This window comes from Mchenga conophoros, linkage group LG15 (assembly GCF_057382185.1).
Source record: "Mchenga conophoros isolate Kocher_MC1m ecotype Shallow Benthic linkage group LG15, M_conophoros_male_GT1.1, whole genome shotgun sequence".
In the NCBI taxonomy this organism is placed as follows: Eukaryota; Metazoa; Chordata; class Actinopteri; order Cichliformes; family Cichlidae; genus Mchenga; species Mchenga conophoros.
The window spans coordinates 14,874,620-14,897,673 of NC_140540.1; the positions used below are offsets into that span (position 1 = coordinate 14,874,620).

The 23,054-nt window shown below is 39.0% G+C and overlaps 1 protein-coding gene across 1 annotated transcript; it reads left to right on the forward strand.

Moving 5' to 3' along the window:
- Positions 1-4,113: 4,113 nt before the first annotated feature.
- Positions 4,114-12,721, forward strand: slc35f6 (solute carrier family 35 member F6). Its single transcript, XM_085247753.1, has 6 exons — positions 4,114-4,319; positions 7,896-7,968; positions 9,329-9,500; positions 9,577-9,792; positions 9,964-10,074; positions 11,085-12,721. The coding sequence occupies exons 1-6, from the start codon at positions 4,243-4,245 to the stop codon at positions 11,567-11,569; spliced, it is 1,134 nt and encodes a 377-aa protein (XP_085103879.1). The 5' UTR covers positions 4,114-4,242; the 3' UTR covers positions 11,570-12,721.
- Positions 12,722-23,054: the final 10,333 nt, after the last annotated feature.

Sequence of the window (23,054 nt, forward strand, 5' to 3'; positions counted from 1 at the left end):
GATTTCTTTACAGAGTTCAGAGATCTTGCTGCTTTGCGAACTACCATCCAATCAGATAACACTATTCGCTGTTGGTGGGGTAATTTTTCCCCCACCTTAGTGTATATCAATATGTTACAAACTTATTTGTTCTATAGTCCATCATGGGGTAATCAGAAACCATCTTTCTTAACTGTTGGTGCTAGCTCCTTCACGGGATCGGTGGCCATCTTCAAACAAAATGCTGATTTTTAACTTGTAACGAACGTGACACAGGAGCTGTCAATAATTAGTCTACACCCCTCCCCCTTGATGTACACCCACAGCACAAAGTTAGGGTCAAAAGACTGAAACTGAAAAAAAGGACCTGAAAATGTAACAAAGAGTTTGAAGCCCCCCCCCCCCCCCCCCCAATACTGAAACTAAAAAAAAAAAAAGAAAAGAAAGAAAGATAAATAATTTATTATGAAATACTTCATTTGAATAACATTTTTAGATGTTTTATTTTTAAATATCAAAACGCTGAATTTCACTTGCAAAAAACTTTTTCAAATTAAGAAAACTTGACGCTGATTATTTCCATTTTTGGGTGCTTCCCTTCTGTTGGGTCCTCAAGTTTCCACCTTTCATGTCATTGGCTGAGATCTAAGTTCTGCAGCTAATAGATGCCCTCCAGGGCCTATATAAGTGTCGTGTGTTTTGAAAGTGAGCTGTTAGCCTTTTGCTTTGTTTGTTTGTTAAGGTTCATGTTCTCGATTACCTTGCTTTTACTCATCACACTTGATCAATTTGCCCTTTGTTCCTCTGTCTTCTGTTACATTGACCAAAGGATGCTTGTAGGAGAGCTGCCAATCATTTTTCTCCTGTATTTTACTGGTTTCTTAGGGATTTGAGGTATATGTTTGTAGCTTTTCTTTTGCCTCAGTTAATCATTTGATGGTGTTGTATTTCAAGTTGGGTCTGTTTATGTATGTGTGCGTTGGCCTTGGCTCTCCTTGAAGCTAACTTGTACTTCATTGATAACATCCTGGCAATAAATCTTTTCAGACTCAAACAACCTCCTCATGTTTCTCCATCTAATACTATGCTACTCCCCTTATCCCTAGATCAATTTGTGGATGTAACACTCAGATTGACTTATTAATTAAATAAGAGTAATCAAATCAACAAATCAAACTGACAAATGAGGGCCTCTTTGACTCAGAGTTGATTTCCAATTAATGGACAACGGGGTTATTCGTTAATTGGGAGATTGAATGTTCGATCCCCAGCTCCTCCAGTTTGCACTGCAGTGCCCTGGGAACGATACTGAACCCCGGGCTGCCCTCATTTGCATTGCATAAATGTTAGATTTTTTTTAAAGTGCTAGGGTGAATGAGGCACATAGTGGAAAGTGCTCTGAGTGTTCAAATACAGCAGAAGCTCTGTATACAGTGGAGTGAAAAACTGTTTTCCCTGTTCCTTTATTACAGGTATGTTCTCATTGCCCAAGCAGTATAAAGAACTCTTTATTTTTTTCATTCACGGCAGCACTTGAGCAAATTTACGATAACTAAATGTTAAGTGGTAAGAGCCAAGAGGTTTTACTGCTGTCTGCAGAGAGAGGAGAGATGAGACACTTCACAGGGAGTCACTGAGGCGATGACTCCTTGTTCTCATCAGCTGTCTGGGAAGTCACCAAGAATTCTGTTTAGCACCCTTTAACACCGGAGGAGTGAAAGTATACCGAAAATATCCCTGCAGCAAATAGAAGCTGTGAAAGCTTGATTTTCTCAGGCTTTTGGTGTGAGTCATTCCAGTGAGGATTGTCCAAGTAACATTAAAAATGTGAATCTAGAGCCTCAAATGCTTAACTTTACTGTAAGTATTTTTTTTTATTAAATGACACTGATCTTTTATTCAGAGGTTTAGAAAAGCCATAGATTGACCTAATATGGGACAGCATCCTCATGGAAAGTGGAATGCCTGTTCTAATTTTAATCAATGTGAGGCCACAAAGGGGGGGACACACTCTGGTCCCAGTTTGAGTTCTTAGATGGTCTGTCTGGTCTTTGACTCCACCTGCTGGTTATCCATGGTGCCTGCTCTGCTATGTTTAGGGACCCTAGAAAGCATTTGCCTTAAGTGCATTAGCTGGAAAGCAATGATGAATCAGATATGGTAACATGAGTGAAAAGAGGGGTTTTAGTTCAAATGATATGCTGCTTCACCACTATGTGATAAAGCTGCAGATATCAAGGACACTAGACTAGTATTTAACTCAAATATAGTATACTGGATGTGTTTAATGACTCAGCAGGATACTGTCTTTATAATAAATTGAGTTACCTTATACAGTTCCTCAAACTTTACACACAGTGCACTAAAATCTAGGAATGCACCACATGTTCTTATTTTTTTATTGGTTTATTCTGGCTTTAGTAACAGGGAAACAGCAAAAACACTATGAAAAAAATGAGAAAAATGTTTTAAAGGTCACATTATATGCCTGTTAACAATCAGAGTGACAGACCAGATAAACACTGGTCACAGTTTTCAGTAAATGCCATATGAGTAGACGTTAGTAACTGACAACAGTGAAAAGCTAATGTGTCAGTCCAGACTTGAGCCTAGAGATATGAAAATTCAATCATCTATATATCTTCCATAGCTCACCCTTCTAATCTGATCAAAGTCAAAGGTTGAGAGTATAACTGTTTTTTACTGTACTGTGTGCTTAGAGCCACCCCTAATTTCTGTATATTTTACTAGGAAAATGGCAAATACTGTAGGTGCAGTGATTTATTGAACTATGTGCAAACATACATGGAAGAATAAACAGTACATACAGCACAAACAGAGTTTGTACAATTTTAACAACCGTGAAAGTGAAATTACGACCACTTTTTTCTTTCTTTCTTTTTTCTCAACCTAGCTCGAGCTCTTTTAAGAAACTTTCATCTAATTTCTTCAGTAGTCTTCAGGAATAGTTCTCCATGTTTCTTGAAGGAAATTCAAAGCTCTTTTTTGGATGCTGGCTGCTTTTTGTTTCATTCTCTGTCAAGATGATCCCACAGTGCTCTGAGGAGGCCAGTTCACGACTGATACAATGTTGCGCTGTGTGTTTTTCTATCAAGGCATGCTTCTACTGCACTGGCAGTGTTTTGGGGACCACTGTCAGGCTGAAAAATGAAGCTGTGGCCAATCAGATGTTTTTCAGATGTTGCATGGTGGATCAAACCCTGACAGTCATTTTCTGTGTACATAATTGACAATATCTCCAACACCACTAGCTGAAATGCAGCCCAAGCCATGACGCAGCCCCCACTGTGTTTAAGAGATGGCTGTAGATGTTTACTGTTACACATCTTTCCTGATCTACTCTGTACATATTGACAACAAGTTGAACAAAAAAAATCTAATTTGGATTCATCACTCCATTAGGCCAGTTGCCACTGATTTTCACTTAAGTTCTTGTTTAATTTGGCATACCTCAGCCTTTTCTCAAGGTTTAATGGCTTAATGACAGCCATCCTTCCACTGAAACCACGAATCAACTGATGGTCCAGATACATGTCTCAGATCCTGTGTCACGTCTTTCCTGGAGAATTTTCCTCCTTTCTTAACGTTATGACTTTCAGATTCTGTTTTGTGTTTTGGGCCTGCCAATTCTTTTGTCCTCCACTTGTCCAGTTGCCTTTAAAGGGACATGAAACGCTACACATATAAAGGTTAATTTACACCATTGAACCCTGCTCTCAAAAACTGACATAGAGTTAACACTCTCTGTGAAGCCAGATTTAAGAAATAAGTGCTTAACGTTTCAAAAAAAACATGTTTAGCGCCATCTTCTGTCTGTAGGGAACGTGACGTCATGTCGTTGGTTGGTTGCGGCTGACTTACTTAATTTATATTAGATAACTAGGGACAGAATTGATTATTCAGAGGAAAATAACAATACTAAAACTAAAAATCTGTTTAAGGGGATCCCATTTGTGCTTCATTTATACATCCACTGAACCATCTCAAACTCTTAAAGTAGGCCTTTTCACTTTCATTTTTCATCATCAAAAGAAATGGGTTGCGTAATTTCCGACGAGTCCTGAAGGTAACACAGCTATAACTCTCGGCGGTCAGCTGACGATGAGCTGTCATGTGACGTTCATAGAGCGTGGCCGGGCAGAGTAGATCAAGCGGAGCGGGTAAACAACAGCGGTGTATTTCACCAAAACACAGCTCGGTGGTGTCCGTTTCCTGCTCGTCCCGGTCCATCCATCGTCCATCATGGCTTGGACAAAATACCAGCTGTTCCTCGCGGGACTAATGCTTACAACCGGCTCCATCAACACGCTGTCGGCCAAGTGAGTAGATTTAATTATGTTTTTCCCTACCGTGTCGTGTGTCTACAGTTACTGTAGCTGGAGCTTGGACCCAGGAACCGACCTGAACTACAGATTTAACATAAAATTTGAAGGGTGGTGGTGCCCAGTTAATTGTTTAGAGAAGTTAATAAATGTAGTTCGTTTATTGCATTTTCTTACAGATTGTTAACGTAGAGCTACCCCGTTAGCTAGTAACAATAGCGTCTCGTTTCCTTGTTAGCTTGTAAGCGGCTAACATTAACATATTTATCAAGCTGTGAGTTTGAATTATAACTAGACTTTCCTGTTTTCATGTGAAACTAAACTGTGGGGGGACGGTGAGATCACTTATTTCCTTTCCAAGTAAAGGTCGGGCTTCTGTCTGCTTCAAAAAGGGGAATAAAAAGCAGTTCAACTCATTTAATTCATCGAGACATAAAAATAACGTCGTCACATAAAAATAACTTTGGTCTATTATGTCTTTGATTTACACGTGTTTCTTGCATTTGGTTCATGTTGTTTCAGCAGAAACTGCATGATACATGATACACAGAAAACCTGCTGAGCAGCTGCACTCTCTGGTGTTTATTTAATTGTATTTTTCCTTGGGTGGTATGTAGTCTCTTTTGTATGTCTGTGAAGGTTCTCAGTCATCCAGGTCATCGTAGTCTAAGGAGCTTGGAAAGAAAACCGTCTGGACTTCTTTAAGTTGCTTGAAGCAACTTCAAGAACCTCAACCTCAAGCAACTTAAAGAAGTCCAGACACTTTTCTTTCCAAGCTCCTTAGAGTAGTCTCTTTTGGTTCCTGCTGATGAAGTAAATAATTCATGATTCATTTGAAATACAGAGTATTAACATTACATTTGTTTTAAATAATACTAGATATCAGTACATTAACATTACAGTCAACTCTTGTAGAAAAACTTTTAGATGTGAGGTATCAGTATTTCACTTGCTTATCATCAGACAGACAGTGTTTATCACATGACAAAACCCGAAAGCATTTGAAAACAATGCAAATGCTTTATCTGCCACTGTAACCAAGGAGCACTGCAGCTGTGGCTTTATCACTAAATGTAGTTAAAACTAGACTATCATATATTTATATTTGCAACCTGTTATTGTTTTTGATCCTAGCTGGTTTTTAAAATATCAGAAAACAATAAAAAATGCTTCTTAAATATTTTAAAACTGCAAGATCTTTTAGTCTGTAGCCACATCAGCAAATGCCCAGCAACCCCCACGAAAAATAAATGTTTTTTTAATATGTTATATGTTCATCCAGATGAAGCCCACAATCTGAAATCCACTGGTTTAGCGGGAAAGTTGTATATGTAAGTGTGGCTAGAGTTTTGACCTCCATACTGTGGAAGTGGTATAGAATGGAAAATTGTCCAGAAACCATAATTCTGCGTATTTTAGCTAAACATTTAGCAGCTGCTGTCTGCACTCTTGTTGTTGGTCTGATTTCCATCATTCAGCAGTCCATACGCTTTTCTATATTTAAAAAGAAAAACTGAATGCTGGATGATGGAAATCAATTTTCCTAATTTGATAATCAAAGTTGGGTTAATAAAGGTTTTATGTGACTTGAGAAGCTTTGTAAAAAATATCTACTACTGCTACTGAAAAGCAGCTCTCGACAGGATGCAAAGATTTATCTAAGAAATGCAACTGCATGACATTATTTGCTTTTGACTGTTTAGAGATCACTCTTCATTTTTAGATAACGTGTCCTCCTTGTCTGCTTAAACATTAAAACGTATACAGGAGATAAAAGTAATATGTCCACAGATTCAATTCAGCTTGTTTCAATTTTATTCATATAGCTCTAATCCACAACAACTCGAGATGTTGTCGTGATATTGTAAGGTACAGTTGATAAAATATTATAAAGAAACCCCAAAAATCAGACAACCCCCTATGATCAAGCACTTGGAAAATATGGGAAGTAAAAACTCCCTTTTAATAGGGAGAAAACTCGTAGTTCTTGGCTTGGGAGGGGAGCTATCTACTTCGACCAGTTGAGTGAGAGGGGAATGATGTAAAGAAAGCACAAGTGGGCCTGAAATCAAACCCTGTGGGACTCCACGTGCCACTGAGGACAAAGAGAACATTTGCTGAAACAGAAAACCTCGACTCTTTCAAATAAATCAACTTAATGTTGCAGTCTTTTTATCAGGACTGCCACAACCTGCTGAGTCACCCACTGGCTGCTAAATAATTAAATCACCAGATATATTTTTTTGTCCAGTAAAGACAATTAACCAATTTATAGATGTCTTTAAATTGACCTTTTTGCTCAAAATCCAATCATAATTAACCATGTTTATCCCGAAACACTGAATAATTGCTGTAAAATTCTGTTTTATTTTAACAAATTAAAAAATAAATATTCATTTTTATAATTTTTGCTACATCCGGCATTTTTGTGTATTTTATTAATGGTGCTCGCAGTAGTATACTGTTTGTGTATGTCAATTTATTAGGGGGAAAAAATCACACTGAAGATGTTGGAAGTCATCATCAAAAACAGGTGTATCAAATATAACATACTTTGCGTCACAGGGTGAAATAAAAACGTGCACGTTTCAGAATCAGTGATTGTTGGTAATTTAGCTTAGGTGACTAGATTATCATAATGAGTGCTGACTGCATTTAGGATCTCTTTTGCTGTCATGATAGGAAGAGGTTTGTCATCTCAGTGAAACAAAAGATTCAGCTTTTTCAACTTCTCCAATATTCTGGGACATCAGCTCTCTGCTTCCTGACACGCACTTCTTTGTCCTTTTGTGGGTTTTGTCAGCTGAACACATCTCAGTTCTGCTGCTAATTGCAGTTTGTGTCAAACAAAACGGGTCATGTAGTGTTACTTAAGAGACAACTCGACAACTACCTGGTCAAATTTCACAACATTCACCTGAAACCAGCAGCATCTCTGTGCTGCCTCGCTGCCTTAAAAGCCCCACAACTCGGATCAGTTACAGCTCGGAGGATGATAGTTTTCGTGCAACTTCCATCTACCCACCATGTAAAGATATTTAATCCAAAGCACACCAACCTTAAATAACAGGAAAAGCAAGAGCAGATTTAGATGAGCAGACAGATCCACTCAAGTTTCCTTTGCGTATTGATGAGCTCAGAGTTTTCAAGAAAGTGCTGTGTCGTCACTTTTAAAGACCACAGTCCTGCTTCGCGCTGTCACCGGGACGCTCACATGCCAGTCATGCTGTCAGACAGTAAAAAAATAAAGGTTTATGCAGACTTAAGCACTCATTAACTTCACGAGTGAAAAGACACGTCATTCAATCATTCTGTCGCCGTTCTTCATGTCAGCAGGCAGTGAAACAAGTGACCTGTAGGTGAAGTGGAATTATTTCATCACCACATGTTCAAACCAAAACCTGGCATAATGTGAAGGAATACTAAACAAGAAAATGTATTTTTAATTTTCTCTTAAAAAACCCCTCTGTTTCTTATGTGTTATTTCTGACTATATATTTTATTGTTTTAAAAATCTATAATTAAGCTGTAATAATCATGTTTGGGGTTGTTTTTTTTTTTTTTCTGTGGCAGATGGGCTGATATGTTCAATGCGAAGGGTTGCCAGGAGGAACCAGAGCGTCCATTCTCTCACCCATTTCTACAGGTATGGTAATAAACTCTTAGTGACAGCTGAGCTCAGCACTTTGATCTCAGTTAAAGTTTTTCCATAATGTCTTGGTTCTTATTTTAAATTAAAGAAAATCTTTCCAATTTGTATTTATAATAATAATAATGATAATAATAATAATAATAATAATAATAATAATAATAATAATAATAATAATAATGGATTGAATTTATATAGCGCTTTTCTAGGCACCCAAAGCGCTTTACAATTCCACTATTCATTCACTCTCACATTCACACACTGGTGGAGGCAGCTACAGTTGTAGCCACAGCTGCCCTGGGGCAGACTGACAGAAGCGAGGCTGCCATATCGCGTCATCGGCCCCTCTGGCCAACACCAGTAGACGGTAGGGTAAAGTGTCTTGCCCAAGGACACAACGACCAGGACAGAGAGAGCAGGGGGATCGAACCGGCAACCTTCCGGTTACAGATGAGCTTCCCAATCCCCTGAGCCACGGTCGCCCCCATATTAACATATTTATTTCATATATGCAGAGAAATTAAACATTTTAAATTGTTTTTTTTTTTGTCTGTCAAGTGAAAAAGCTTCACCTACATGTCACAGCTGTATCTTTAAACTCAAAACCTCTTTGTGATTATGTAAGTCTCTAACAGTTTACATGGAAGATGCCGACTTGTCTGCACACATTTGCAAACTGCGGTAGCGACACTATGAAAAGCATGATGCAAACTAAAAATGGACACTGCATCCTGAAATGCATCGGTTGCAGTGATAACGTCTAAGTTTCTGGTTTGCATAGTAATTTTTCTGGTGTTAGTACAGCTCAGGCGAGTGTTTGCAGATGAGTTGTCTTCCATTCAAATGAAAGGCAACCGCTGTTTTTGGTGTAACATTCTCCTTCAGCTTCCAGAATCTGCTAACCAAGCACTTGGGGAATGTTGCAGACAGGTCTCTAGAGCTGTGCAACTGAGGCCTGACTTCATTTCACTGAACTTTTTACATTTTTGGTGGTTTTTCTTTGATAAAGAAACATGTCCATTCTTTTTGAGTGAATGAAGTGTAAACTAAGCGAACTGTTGCTATTTTTTTGCTTGTTTTTTAAATCTAATGAAGAGGATTTACATTTTTATTCTTGTTTCGGTTCTGCTAAAACTCCAAAAGAAGGTGCCAGAAATGATCTCCATACAGAAAAACCCAGGTGTATGTTTTGGGAGGTCAAGCAAGTGAAAACTGCTGCAAACCTTTTAAGATTCATCAGAAAACTTTTGAAAACAGAAAGATACATCTGGATTAATACAGTAACTCGTGAGTGTCTTTAGTTTTCTTTGCGGAATAACTGGAATAATTCATTCTGTCTGTCTCTCTCACTGTCCAGGCGGTGGGGATGTTTCTGGGCGAGTTCTGCTGTCTCGCAGCTTTCTACATCTTAATTTGCCACGACAAACGTCGACCAGAACCCAGGGTAAATCGTGGCCAGAGCTTCAACCCCTTCCTCTTCTTCCCTCCTGCCATGTGCGACATGATGGCCACCTCCATCATGTATGTTGGTAAGTGTCCACAGAATCTTTTTACAGGTCACCAGACCCTTCTCTTCCGTCTTGTTAAAACCGTTTTGTTTCACAGCTCTCAACATGACGAGCGCCTCAAGTTTCCAGATGCTCCGTGGAGCTGTCATCATCTTCACCGGTCTACTTTCTGTGGCATTTTTGGGGCGTCGCCTGGCACCTAATCAGTGGATCGGCATTTTTATCACCATTCTGGGGCTGGTGATAGTGGGCCTGGCTGACTTCATCAGCGGAAACAAAGACAGCTCACACAAACTCAGTGATGTGATCACTGGTAAGATGTTTTGTTTTCTTTGGGGTCTTTTTTTTTTTTTTTTTTTTTTTTAAACTCTTGATATGGATCTGATTTGTTTATTTTGTTTGTTTGATATGATTGGATCGCAAAGTGTTTCAGTAAAAAAACCCTCACAGTTTTGCTTTGTTTTTGTTTTTTGTCTGACTGCAGGAGATCTTCTGATCATCATGGCTCAGATCATTGTGTCAGTGCAGATGGTCCTCGAGGAAAAGTTTGTCTACACACATGACGTTCATCCCCTCCGAGCTGTTGGAACTGAAGGTACGACAGTTATAAGGAGCTTTGTCCAGCTTACAACATCAGATCTCTACTGCTGGAGATGAACTTTTTTAGAGTGGATGTGTATCCTCTCAAACCACAAACCTACAAAAACGATTACATTCCTGAATTCTCAGTATTTACTGAATGTCAATAATGAGATGGGCAAAGGTCTTATACCTCATACAAACATCTAGAATAGACCTATGTTGTCAGATGAAGGCAGTGTCAAAAGTAGGTCTGTGGTGTGCTGTTGCTGGTTTGTCAGCCGTGGAGAAGGGCGATGTTATAACATACAAAGAGCTGAGTGCTAAAAACAATCAAGTGTCTGTGCTGTTCATGCTGGTTTTTTTTCTGTTGTTTTGCGGTTCTTCCGTTCCCGGTGAACTCTGCATTCAGCAGATCCATACGTCATCTGCACAGTTGGGATTTTGGAGGACTGCACAGGAGTACCTGTGTCGTGGGTTTAGAAAAAAAAAAAAAAGTCTTCGCTCACTGTCCTGACAGAGACGTGCACACAGACCTAACCTTTGTGGGACCGTAACTTATATTTCAGAAACTCAGCTACACAACAGGCAGTGTGGCCTAACCTAGCATTTATACTGCTGTGTAATGTATCATTTGTTACAATTTAGCACAAGTGCTGCATCAGATTTGAGACCACAAAGTTGTTTTAATATTTTTAAGCTTTCACCTGTTAAAAATTACAAGGAAAGGTTCTTTTTGCAATCTTGTTACACATGTAACAGTGCATTATGTATTTTTTAACAGACCCTTTTTTAAGAGTGTAGAGGGCACAAACTTCATACATGGTTACACAGCAGCATTAATCAATATTTTTACATAAATAGTGGATAACAATATATTTCTTCTACTGTGAATTGTTTCAGGCACAGTATGAAAAGCAGTTTATCACCAGATCCTGCTTTTCTCAGATTGGCGCACGTTAGCGTGTTTAAACTCATTGTTTTGGCTTTACACTTACATTTCTTTTTCAAAATATTTGTTTCCAGGTTTCTTTGGCTTCTTTGTCCTGTCGCTGCTGCTCATCCCCATGTACTTCATCCCTGTTGGAAACTTCGCCAACAACCCTCGGCACGTCCTGGAGGACGCGCTGGATGCCTTCTGTCAGATCGGCCACCAGCCTCTCATCTTGCTGGCTCTGCTCGGCAACACAGTCAGCATCGCCTTTTTCAACTTTGCGGGGATCAGCGTAACTAAAGAGATCAGCGCCACCACCCGTATGGTGCTGGACAGCCTGCGTACGCTGGTCATCTGGGTGGTGAGCTTGGCATTGGGCTGGGAGCACTTTCACGGACTGCAGGTTTTGGGCTTCTTGGTGCTGCTGGTGGGTACCGCGCTCTACAACGGACTGCACCGCCCCCTGCTGGCCAGAATACCGTGCTGCGCTAGGTTCGCGAACGAAGAGGAGGGCGGCTCTGGAGAAAGAGAGAGACTGCTGAATGACGGCCAGGTGCAGACTGGTGACAACAGCTAAAACTTGGGGACACACTCGGCACAGACAGAGTCCCGGTTTAGTGGACGGTCTGCCAGAGACACTGGTGTCAGTTTACTTTAAAAAAATCAGGTGTTCACATCTCAGATTTAAACTGGTACACAATGCTGTAACAGGTGAGAGTGTGAAAAGCATATTAAAAATAAAAATGTTGACATTTTGTAGAAAAATATGCTTGTTTCTTTTCAAGATTAAGCTGAGATGATTAATACTTCTAGAACAGGAGGAAACGCTGGTTCTGTCCAATCCCAACTTCCAAGCTGAGAAACTGTCTTGTATATAACTTCCATAGTTACACAACATCATGACATCTGCTTCTGTCTTATTAATCTCCTCATCTAACATTCTGTAAGACACTGAACATGTTTATTTTACAAAGTGTGCAATTTTTCAATCAACGCGGCCAGTGCTTAGGAAGAGTGGCCTGAGATAGATTTTAAGGGATTATTTTAATTTTTTTATAACTGTTATATAAAAACAATTAAAAGCCAATGTCAGCATTTTTTCCCGACCCTTTTAAATATGTTTGTCTTTGAAAATGGAACTTTCAGTGCCAAAACGCTAAGCCACATCTTCATCCAAAATATACTGTCAGCATCACTTTGACTTTTTTGAAGAATGACGGACCACGCTCATGTGTCTCATTTCTTTTTTTGCCACTCATAGTGTTTTATAATTTTGCTGACTGCGCAGTTTGATTGCGACAAAATGATTCACACCCTTGTGACGACACTACAGAGGCATTAGTTTAACATATCCTTCGTAATCAAACTGCATGCCCGTTCTCCTCACCTCACTTTAGTTCTTTTCTGAATTTTGAATTTAAAAGAAGTGTCTTTATGTTCCTCTCTTAGTTTTATTTGTACTGATGGAGACGTCAAGACTGTACAATCGATTTGTATTCTGTATTGTAAATCCACTTCTCTGTTTAGTTATCCAAGGTGCTGACTGTAATGTTCAGTAAAAGAAAAAGGGAACTATTATCAATTCACGCTTTTATTCACAGGCAGCCGCCTTTCTGATGTGAAGGTTCGCTACTTTTCTTTTAATCAGTTGAAGTCAGACTGTGGGCTTGAGGCACAGACTCTTATGTCCAACATGGATGTTAATAAAATCACCGCGTGAAGCCTCAAACTGAGTGTTTTGGGTGTCGCTATGTCGATGTTGTGAAAGTGGATGTGATGAGCGGGAAGTGAATCCAACTGAGGGGGGGGGAAAAGAAGCTAATAATAAATAAACTTTTTTTTTTTTTTTTAACTGTGGGATTCAGGATTTTAGAGATAAACTGAAAGTTAGAAATGAGCCTGAAGTTATCAAGGTTGTTGGACCAGGTTTTTTTTTTTTTTTAAAGAACATGGGTGAAAGAGGCCGTTTTGATGGGTAAAGGGACAGTAGCGGTGTTGAGGGAAGAGTTACTTGCCTCTCTTGGCTACAGACAGTGCAGGAAGGTAGGAGAAGGGCATCCATTGAGCAGGTGGCTAGGTCATTGCAAACTGAACATCACCATATATTGAATAAAGCTTTAAACTAGGGACTGAGCCCATAAACTTACCAGGAATCTTTTTCCTGAAGTCATAGATTCGACAGATGACTATAAACTGGACTTGTTTCTAGAATCAGAGGAGTTGCCCAAATTTAAGCCTATTCCTTCTGAGTTTTTCAGACCCAGAAGCTAATTCCAGATTTTTTTCCCGTTTCAATCATAAATTTGCTATTAGAGAAAACGGCACTAATGATCATGTACAATAAACAATAAAACACCAGTTTTTTACTGACCCATAACAAGCAGCTGAGTAACTCCTGTTTAAGATAATATAGTGAAAGAGTATAGGGAATACTGTTCAAAATCTAACCCTCAAGTTTAGAAAAATGCATCATTAAAAAGCTTTAATCACACCAACACCAGCAGCTGACACCTGCTTTCACTTCCTGAGTCAAGTCAACAGCCCTTCTACGAGAGGTCAGAGGTTAAACTGAAAACCCCCCCCAGAGATCTTTGTATGTGTAGCGGAACAGGAAGAAGGAAAATGTGTTAACAGACCACATGCACATTGACACGTGGTAATTATCCATGTGAACACACGAAGAACAAGATAATGTTATTGTAGGTTTTGTTTAATAGACGACAGGTGTTCATTTTTGAAAAATATAAAATGATTGATTACTTTGATTTATTTAAGTAAATTTTATTTTTCTGTTTTTTATTTGTTGTAACCAAAATAACATAAAAATTTAGAGAAACTTTAAAACAAAAACAACTTTATACATGCTCGCTTTTTTTAAAGGAGTATCTAGCTTCAATCATGCAATTAACCAAAGTTTCCTGAAAAGTTTTCATGACATAAAAAGTAGTCCAGTGGACAACAGTGCCCTCCACAGTCAGCAGCTCTGAATCCAGAACTGAGCTGACAAATCAGGAGAACGGAGGTGATCACGATCGTTCCAACGAGGAGCAGAATCTAACATCATGTGGAGCGAAACCAAGAAACTGGGCTCATTAAAGAGCAAAGAGAGGCTCTATTCATTGTTAAATGAAGGTGCATTCATGTAACAAAACAGGTAGAAATAGATCTTTGACTTTGAGAATTTTTTAATTATATTCTATTATATTCATTCTAGTCCAAAAGCTCAAGAGCACAATTTTAAGTATAAAACCCCATCATTTGAATGTAGAAGCGATAATATACACTCAATGGCTACTTTGTTAGGTGCACCTGTTTAATTGTTTGTTAATGCAAATATCTCATCAGCCAATCACATCAGAGCAACTCATGCAAGCAAGCAGACAAAGTAAGGCAACCTGCTGAAGTTTAAACCGAACAGTAGAACTGGGAAGAAAATAAAGAAGATAAAGAGTATTTCAGAAAATGCTCATCAACGGCAACTTTCCTGTGTAACTAAAGCTAGATTTACAGAGAAAAGGTCAGAAAAAGAGAAAATATCCAGCTAGTTTCGCATGTCAATCCAATAGAGCACCTTTGACATGTGGTTGAACAGGAGAGTCACATCAAGTTCAGATTTCTTTAAGTTGTATTCTTCCTCTGAAGCAGTGTTCATCATACTCAAATGGATTTTATCAATCATGAAAGGCTTGTTTAAGTAAATCACTTTGAATTGTTGTTTTTGTATAAATAGGGCTTTATGGTTGCCTGATGGGATAATGGGAAACATGGCATCAGTACTAAGTTCATAAAGTGGCTTTCATGCTCTCCAGTGAAGACTAAACTGGAGGTTTTTAAGGAGGCGGTGTAAGGCAGGCTACTCTTTTACACTTTGTGGAAACTGGATTGGCTAAATCCACAATCAGGCAGGCCAAATATGACTACAGTACAGACCACACCACTAGATAATCAAACCATCAAATTCTGTTTATTCATAGAAAATTAACTTCATCTCAGATACAAAATATGCTAAATAATGAACACAAGCCTCTAGTCAGCAAAGGTCCTGTCCAAAGAATGCTGCTTTTTAGTGGTCTCAGACGGCAAGTACAGTCTCAAGGCCAAACACTCATGGCAGGCTGAGACATACCAGCATTTCACAGTAGACGATGGAAAAAAGACCCATTTACAGATGATGTGAAGTCTGAGATTTGTGGATGTAACAGAGGGGTGTATGTAAGGAGACTAACAGCAGAGAGAATGTTACCCACGGTGTATCAAACCCACAGTGAAATATGGTGGTGGGAACAGTCAAGTGTGGAGGTGTTCGCTCCGCTGGAGTTGGAAACAGGCACTAAAATGTGAATGGACTCCACCCTGACCAAAGAGAAGTGACTCCCAGTATTACAGATGTGATCCACGCTCTGGTTTACTATTTGTGAGAAATATTAAATTTAAGACTTTTGGAATACTTTTCACTTTGGCTTAAATTATTTTCCTAAAACTCTAACAAAGACCTGCTTTCTGTCCTTAAAAAATGGGGGCATGCAGCATGAGGAATACAGGCACACACACATGCCAACACATTCACTGCAGACCGGCAGTCTGTCTCAGCAAAGAAGAAACTGGCCGCTAGATGGCAGCATTTTGCTGAAAATAGAAGGCCGCTCTTCAACGTGTGTGGCTGCTTTCTGTCATTGCCTCCGACCCTGTCATTGCCTGCGTTATACTGTCTGCAGTACTGCGATACTCACATTCTAAAATAAATAACTGTAGTGTAATAGATATAGCTCCAACTATAAGAATTACAGCGACGGGTAACATCAGTAACCCTGAAAAATAAGCAGCCTACAATGAAACCTGTTAAATGTGTCGAGAAATCATTTAAAGGTAATCGATTAAGTTTAATTTATGTGAGGTTTTATTTCCTTGTAGGGGGGATAAACTAAAAGTCTGGACATGTTTTTATTTTCAGTAAGAGTAAATGAATTAGTTCGGAGCATTTTCTTTATTTTCTTTACAATACGCGAAACCAAATTTATATGAGAGAAACATGTTTACAGCTCGAACAGCTGGATAAAGACGTAGAAAAATACACTCCTGGGACAGCGTGGAAAATGATTTCCAGTAGCTGCTATTGTGGACTGACTTTTCCCAGTGTGATCTGTGTGTCCTCCCCAGAGACAAACCGAGCTACAAGTATAACAAAAGTAACAGATAGATAGATAGATAGATAGATAGATAGATAGATAGATAGATAGATAGATAGATAGATAGATAGATAGATAGATAGATAGATAGATAGATAGATAGATAGATAGATAGATAGATAGATAGATAGATAGATAGATAGATAGATAGATAGACCTGCAACCTTATAATTAGTGCCTGTCATTTTAATCCAATTCACTTTAACTTTACTGACGCGGAAGCTGTTATTATCATATCTGAAGCAGACCAAACCTTTTCAGTCAACCAGCGTTAGAGAGCAGCGGGTTTGCCTGTATGAACTATTAAAAGCTCCAGGCTGAGCTGCTCTGCATCAAACCTTGTGCCCTCGGTGCATCTGCAGAAAGATCTCTATACAGTGTGTGACTTTTTAGGAACTTATTTTGCGCATTTTTCCCACACTTAATTGGAAAATGACATTTTTAAGCAGATCTGACTGCAATGGCCTGCTGGTTCATGCTCCTCGTGGCACCCCTCTGGAGAGCCAGCGAGCCTAATGGTTTGTTATTATGACCTTTTGTGTTTCTATTAGTAGGCTCCTCTCCTGCAGCCTTCAGCCCGCAGCTGCTTACAGTACGCGGGGTTTATACGTGTGTACATTTGCACACTGGGGCTGCAGAGGGCCCCGAATCTCTGTACAAGAAGCGACTTTAATCTGTTTTAATGTAAACAGACGGCTTTGCTCAAAGGCACAGAGTCACCATCTTATTTTAAAAGCCTCCATTAAAGCGTGGCCCTTAGGTTGTTTACAGCAGAGGCCGGACTGTGGTGAGTGTGATTAGTCTGCCACTCCAATGTCCAGCTAATGATCACTTAATGTGTCCAACTATGACTGCGCAGAGCAGAGAGTGAAAACCCAGATACCACAAAAGGAAACACGGTGCTGTAATGGGATTTACTCTCACAGGATCTCAGCATAACGGATTCATTTTCGGTACCTGCCATAATCCGTCTTTTTCTTCAGATAGTTATAAAAACACGTGGGCGATCAGCAGGTTATTGGACAAAAAAAGCTGCAGATTTCATGATTTCTAAAACTGACGTTTTAATTCAAAGCAGATGCGGCCAACTCTAGACTTTCACCGACAGCCAGAAAACCCCTAAAAAGTTTACCTTTTCCCATAATATGTATAAGGTATTTTCTGATTTTTTTTAATTTATTCTATTTTATTTATGTATCTTGCATTCATGTGGCAATGTGGCAACCATAATTCCTTGCTTTCTCGTCCTCACTCATATCAACATTGCAATAAATGGGGTATTAAAACGTGCAATAAAATTGACGTTTTCATGTAAAGTGGGTGAAGTGGATTGAAGTATTATACATAACAGACATGGGATGCACATAAAAAACAGCAGCTACATGTGAGTTTGTCCTGTAATATTAAAAATGTTACTCACACGAGTAAAAATAGTTTATTCTCAGTTTATTCTCACTAAAAGCCTTTGTGACCTTTTAAATTTTGAGTGCTATATACTTAAATCCTGACAAATACCATATGTTTGGATTACTGGTACTATTGTAGCAGTAGTACCAGTACTGAACACTTTTCTTTCTTATTTGCTGTGTGTTTTTCTTTTGTTTTGCTGGGTATAATAGGAATACTGGCAGCAAAAAACTAATTTTCCTCTAGCCATGGAAATGTAAAAATAATCTTAAATTCCGACTTTTTCTCCTAGCTTTTTGAAATTTGCTGTAAATGTTAAGTACAGAAACCAAACAGCAATTTTGAACAGAAAACAGTTTTTAAAAACTCTTTAAACACTCTTTAAATTAGTACAAAACACTTTATTGAGCAGAATAAAGTTTAAGGTGCAGAAATTCCAAAAATGCAGTATCCCAATATGAGGACGCTTGCTCTCAGGAGGCTCAAATAAGCAACAAAAATCATAAAACTATTTTTGTGACTGATTTGTTTTTTCATTTATTCTACAAAACTACACAGTGTCCTAATGTAAAACAACAACAGTGGCATCTTTAAGTGTTTTCTTTCTTCCCTTTTTCAAGCCAGCTGCAAATACTCGTCTGTTTATTCAAATACAGGGTTAGGTGTCTATCTGAGTGGAAGGTTTTATTTAAAGGACCGCAAAACATGAACAGCAATGAAAATCCTTTGTGTGTTAGTCTGTGGAGTGAAAAGTTTCAGCAGAACAGCATCAGTGTTCAAACATTTTTCCGTCTTAAAAATACTTTAAAAAAAAAAAATCAAAAGTATATAAAACGTGTGTGGAATGTTTTCATCAGTGTACCAAATGGTATGTGTGGTGCACTGATATATGTGAATGATTGTGTACATGTGTATGTATTCATAACTGAAAACGCATATAAGCATGAATACATATATATTACAGTATAAGAAGGATTATTTATTTAATACAGGATAAATATGCATGATGTACTGTCAGTAAGTGTCTGTGTGTATGAATGATTCTATGTACAGATAAGTAGGTGTTGGTAAATTGTATACACACATGTGTATATGGGACATGAACCGGTTAATTGAAAAAAAAAAGAATATTGTAATTACTGTAAAGAGACGAAGGGATGGGATTAACATAAGTTTATCCTTCTTTCCATTCCTTTTCAAACAATCGGCTTCTTTATATACAAGAGATTAACGTGCAGAGTAATGCTTTATTTTTGAACGTGCAATTTATTGTTTCATTTAAAAATGTAAATAAATAAAAACAAAATGCACTTTGTTCTTTTGAATGCTTGGAATAAGCAAATTTACCACCTTAAAAAAATTAGCACGGCGCAATAACAGAGAGAGCGGTTTTTCATTGCTGTCACTGGGGGGAGCTACTCGACATACCTTCGTATGTCATTAATATTCCACATGTTGTCTGTGTAAATAATCACTATTTAACCCATAACCTGCTGATCACAGAGCGTGTAAAATTGTAAAAGGGTTTCATTTAATTACATAAATATTTATGATTAATGAATTTAATGATTAGTAATAACAATGGATATTTATATAAATTGCTTATTCGGAGTCAGAAATGAAAAAGGGCCTAAGTACATTTGCACGTGTTTATGTTTTTTTCTTTATTATATCTTACTTTATATTCCTTCTGCTAAATTATCTCATATCTAATGTCCTGTATCGGCATGAAATAAAACACACTGATATAACTTAAGCATTAAAACGGAGCTTACCCACGATTTATTCATGAGTAAAAATGATATGATGTGTTATAGAAATAAGCCACTTTGTGCCTAAAGAACGATTTTGTTTTTGTTCTCTTCTAAATGCGCTGTGGCACTTCTACTTTTGCTAGGTTAAAACCATCCTCAATACTGTTATCCATATATCCATAACCATGTTTACTATATGATCAAAAGTAGTCGTAATTAGACGAACAATCATCCGTGTTTCATTCAGTCAGTCATTCAAAAAGAAAAAAGAAAAAAAAAGCAGACTATGGTTGCTGTCACTTTGACATTTAACCTCCTGCGTGTAAATTAGAGACCATTCATTTCAACCTCGGACAGAGTTCAGCGTCTGAAATACACGGGATGTGTTCAGGGTCACACAAACGGGACGGGCTTGTTTTGAACTGACTTTAAACATATCCCTAAGTTCTTTTTTCTCTCTGTGGAAATGGTGGCAGTGTGCCATACAGAAGGCTGTGTACAATGGCCCAGGTCCCATTAAATCTGCGAAAGTTCCTTCCTGAGGCAAACATTGCCAGAAATAGTAATCTTGGCCTGAACTGGAGCCTTACGAGAGGGGAGCAATAATTCTCGGTGTAATAATGGAAATCGTTTAATTCTGTCCAGCAGCATGTGATCCTGCAGGGCTACGGTGCGAGGTGCTCATTCAGTTTTCCTCCGCCTGATAAGACTTCCTGAAAAACACACAGCGAGCAATCAGGCGACAACAATAGGCTCCGTCGGACGCTTTAAACTTCAGGTAGTCAACAGCGCAAGATTGCACGGCTTTGTTTTCCCCCCATAGCTAGCATGTGACTCATGAACGCTTTGAGATTTGGGGTTTCATGTTGTTTGTTTGAGCTCTGATTGCACTCTGCAGTTGATTGTTCAGCTAAACCCTCATTAGCGTTTTAATCTTCTAACATATTTTATTGGTCTTTTAATGGGCGGTGAGACCTCAGTCACGGGGGGGGGGGGGGGGGGGGGTGTCCTCAATTTTCTTGGACTTTTTAAAATAAACTCAAAGGTTGGAGAGATTTTAGCCTGATGGAAGAAGTCTTCGAAACCTGTGATGTAGGAAAATCAAGAAATAGACACAATAATTTTGAAAAACCCTCCAATTACGAGTAAATGAACTCTGTGTTTATGAGCACAGAAGTATTACTAGCAGAACAGTAAAAAAGATTCATACTTTTTGGATATCTTCTACAGAAAAGCAACCCTTAAACTACCATATAATATGTTATGTAAAAACTGGTTATCTGTCAGAGTCCTGAAATCTAACAACAGCCACAAAAAGTACAGGTAAAATGACCGGCTGTACTTAAAAACTGGTACACTTTAAAATGGGGTCGGGGGGAGGGGGTGGGGGGGGGGGGCGAAGCTATGACGCCCGAGGGATGCCTCCGCACCAGATCTGCAGCCGAAAAATGCGCACACCACCCTTAGAAGGATGAGAACACACTAAACCCAGTGCATGCACAGTGAAGTCAGTTCTAAAACCTTCACAGTAGGTGAGACCCAACGTGATTCCCCCAGCCCAGATTTCACTCAACCTCCCCCTACACTCACCCTCACTTGTTCTCTTCTGCCCCATAAAACCAAATGCACTACAAATATGATTTTTTAAAAGATACTAAAATTGCACGAACACGGTCACATTACAGTTATTTTTTACAGTTATTTTTGCATGTAATACACACGTATAGTGTATATGCAGGCACTGTAAATGTTTTGAGATCTATTTTTCCTGTATTTGTTTTTTTTATTATTAGAAAGTTCAAGTCAGAAAGGTTAGTTAGGTATTAAATATTACGATTATCATTTTTCATATCAATTCTAAGCCTGCAAAGAAGGCCAAACTCTAACTGTACAATAAAATAAAAATATCTCTGTCTCATACAGAAGGTTTGGAGTACAGTGCGTAACTGGGAAGGTGCACTAATCGTGGAATAAGCAGTCTTTACTTCCATTAAGGGCTTGACTAAAAGGTGACACACACGATATTTGGATGACATATTCTGTGTTCAGACTACTTCAGAAAACCCCAGTCACACTCATTCAAGTCTCATGCACTTACAGTCCCTTAACCAGAGCCAGGCACAATCGCTGGCTCTGTACCACCTGCCATCATTTATTCAGCCTCACCGAGGAAAGGAGCGATAAAGGTGAAGAATTAGTTCCACAAATCATCAGTAAAATCTGTGAAATCAGCATTTTTTTTTCCTTCCAAAGATTTTTTTTCTTTTGGGGGTACCCTCGAAAGGTGAACACCGGTACTGTCACTTTAAGAACTTTAAAAATTGCTTAAATGAAAAGCTGTTTGGCACGAAAAGCCCTATGACCTGATGTCTTTAAAATCGTTAAAAACGTTGTTCTCTCCGTGCCTCCTTTTGCGTTGTATGCGCCGAATTCTTACTCTCATACTCACTTTCTGCAGTTTCTTACATTTTCCAGATTGGCTCATAAATGTGCGCCAGAACTTATATTTTCAAAGCAGGAGTGCTCTCCCGAGCTATGAAACTTGACTGGGCTAAAATGGGTTTGGTAGTTTCCACTCTCTCCCTGCCATTCACAGTTTGTGCAGTGACAAGCTGTGCGTAAAGGCCGATCTGAGGCCCTGTTTTCTTATAAACTTCCCACCGAAAAAGCTCATCAGCTGCACCTGAAATAACTCGAGGCGTGCTGCGTCTGCTACATCCTCTTCCCTGGATTGTTTTGACTGCACGGTGGAGGGCAAACGTTAAATGTCATTTCTAAATTTAACCCGGAAAAGTGTCACTCGAAAACATCATGATAGCGGGCAGTCAGGGTCATCGGCCCTTCCGCCCGCATGAATCAAGACTAAATGAATGCGAACTTCAGAAGCCATTGTTTCAACACATGCAAGAGAAACATGCAATCGGAGTCTTTGAGGAAGGAGGAGGGGGACCCGAAAACAGAATCAAGACAAGACAGTATCAGAGGAGAAGAAAGTGAAGGGCAGTTCATTTAAACTCAAAATGCAGACAGCGCAGACAGTCACACTTAGAAACACAGTATTATCAGATCAGAGATGCTAAAAATCGGTTTGTTTGTTTGTTGTTGTTGTTTGTTTGTTTGGGTTGGGGTTTTTTTTTGGGGGGGGGGGGGGGGGGGGGGAGACCAAGCCAGGCTGCAGGATCATTTCTAAGCAAAGTCCCTGATTATAAAATCTTATTGGCCGGTGCCCAGCGTGTGTGCATCTTGAGGGGCCTTGCGGATGAAGTATCGCCTCTGAAGTTAATTGTGTTTTCGTTTTAGAGGGGAATAGATTTCCTCTGTTTATTATGAGCATGGGGACGGATTTGCGTCACCGTGCAACTTGCAGGTCGAGATAAAGTTGCACAAATATTGAAAAAGGGAAGTTCTAACAGTCATTATAAAGTTTCCCCCCCCTCAGCTCCGGAAGAAATAAGGATTTCTGCTGTATCCTAAAATACTAAAACATGTTCTATTTTGGGGGCAAATCTAGCAGGCATATCCGCTCATTTAACACGAATCACAGCCCATCAAAAACAGGATGAGATGGAGCTAATAGAGACTCTCCTGGGCCCGGGGTTTTAACAGTTGACAGTTCATTATTAAATAGTGATTTTCGCATCACTGCGTGTTGCCCGTCTTTCGTTTTCATTGCAAACTTGTTTTGTTAAAAAAAAAGAAGACAAAAAACAGACCT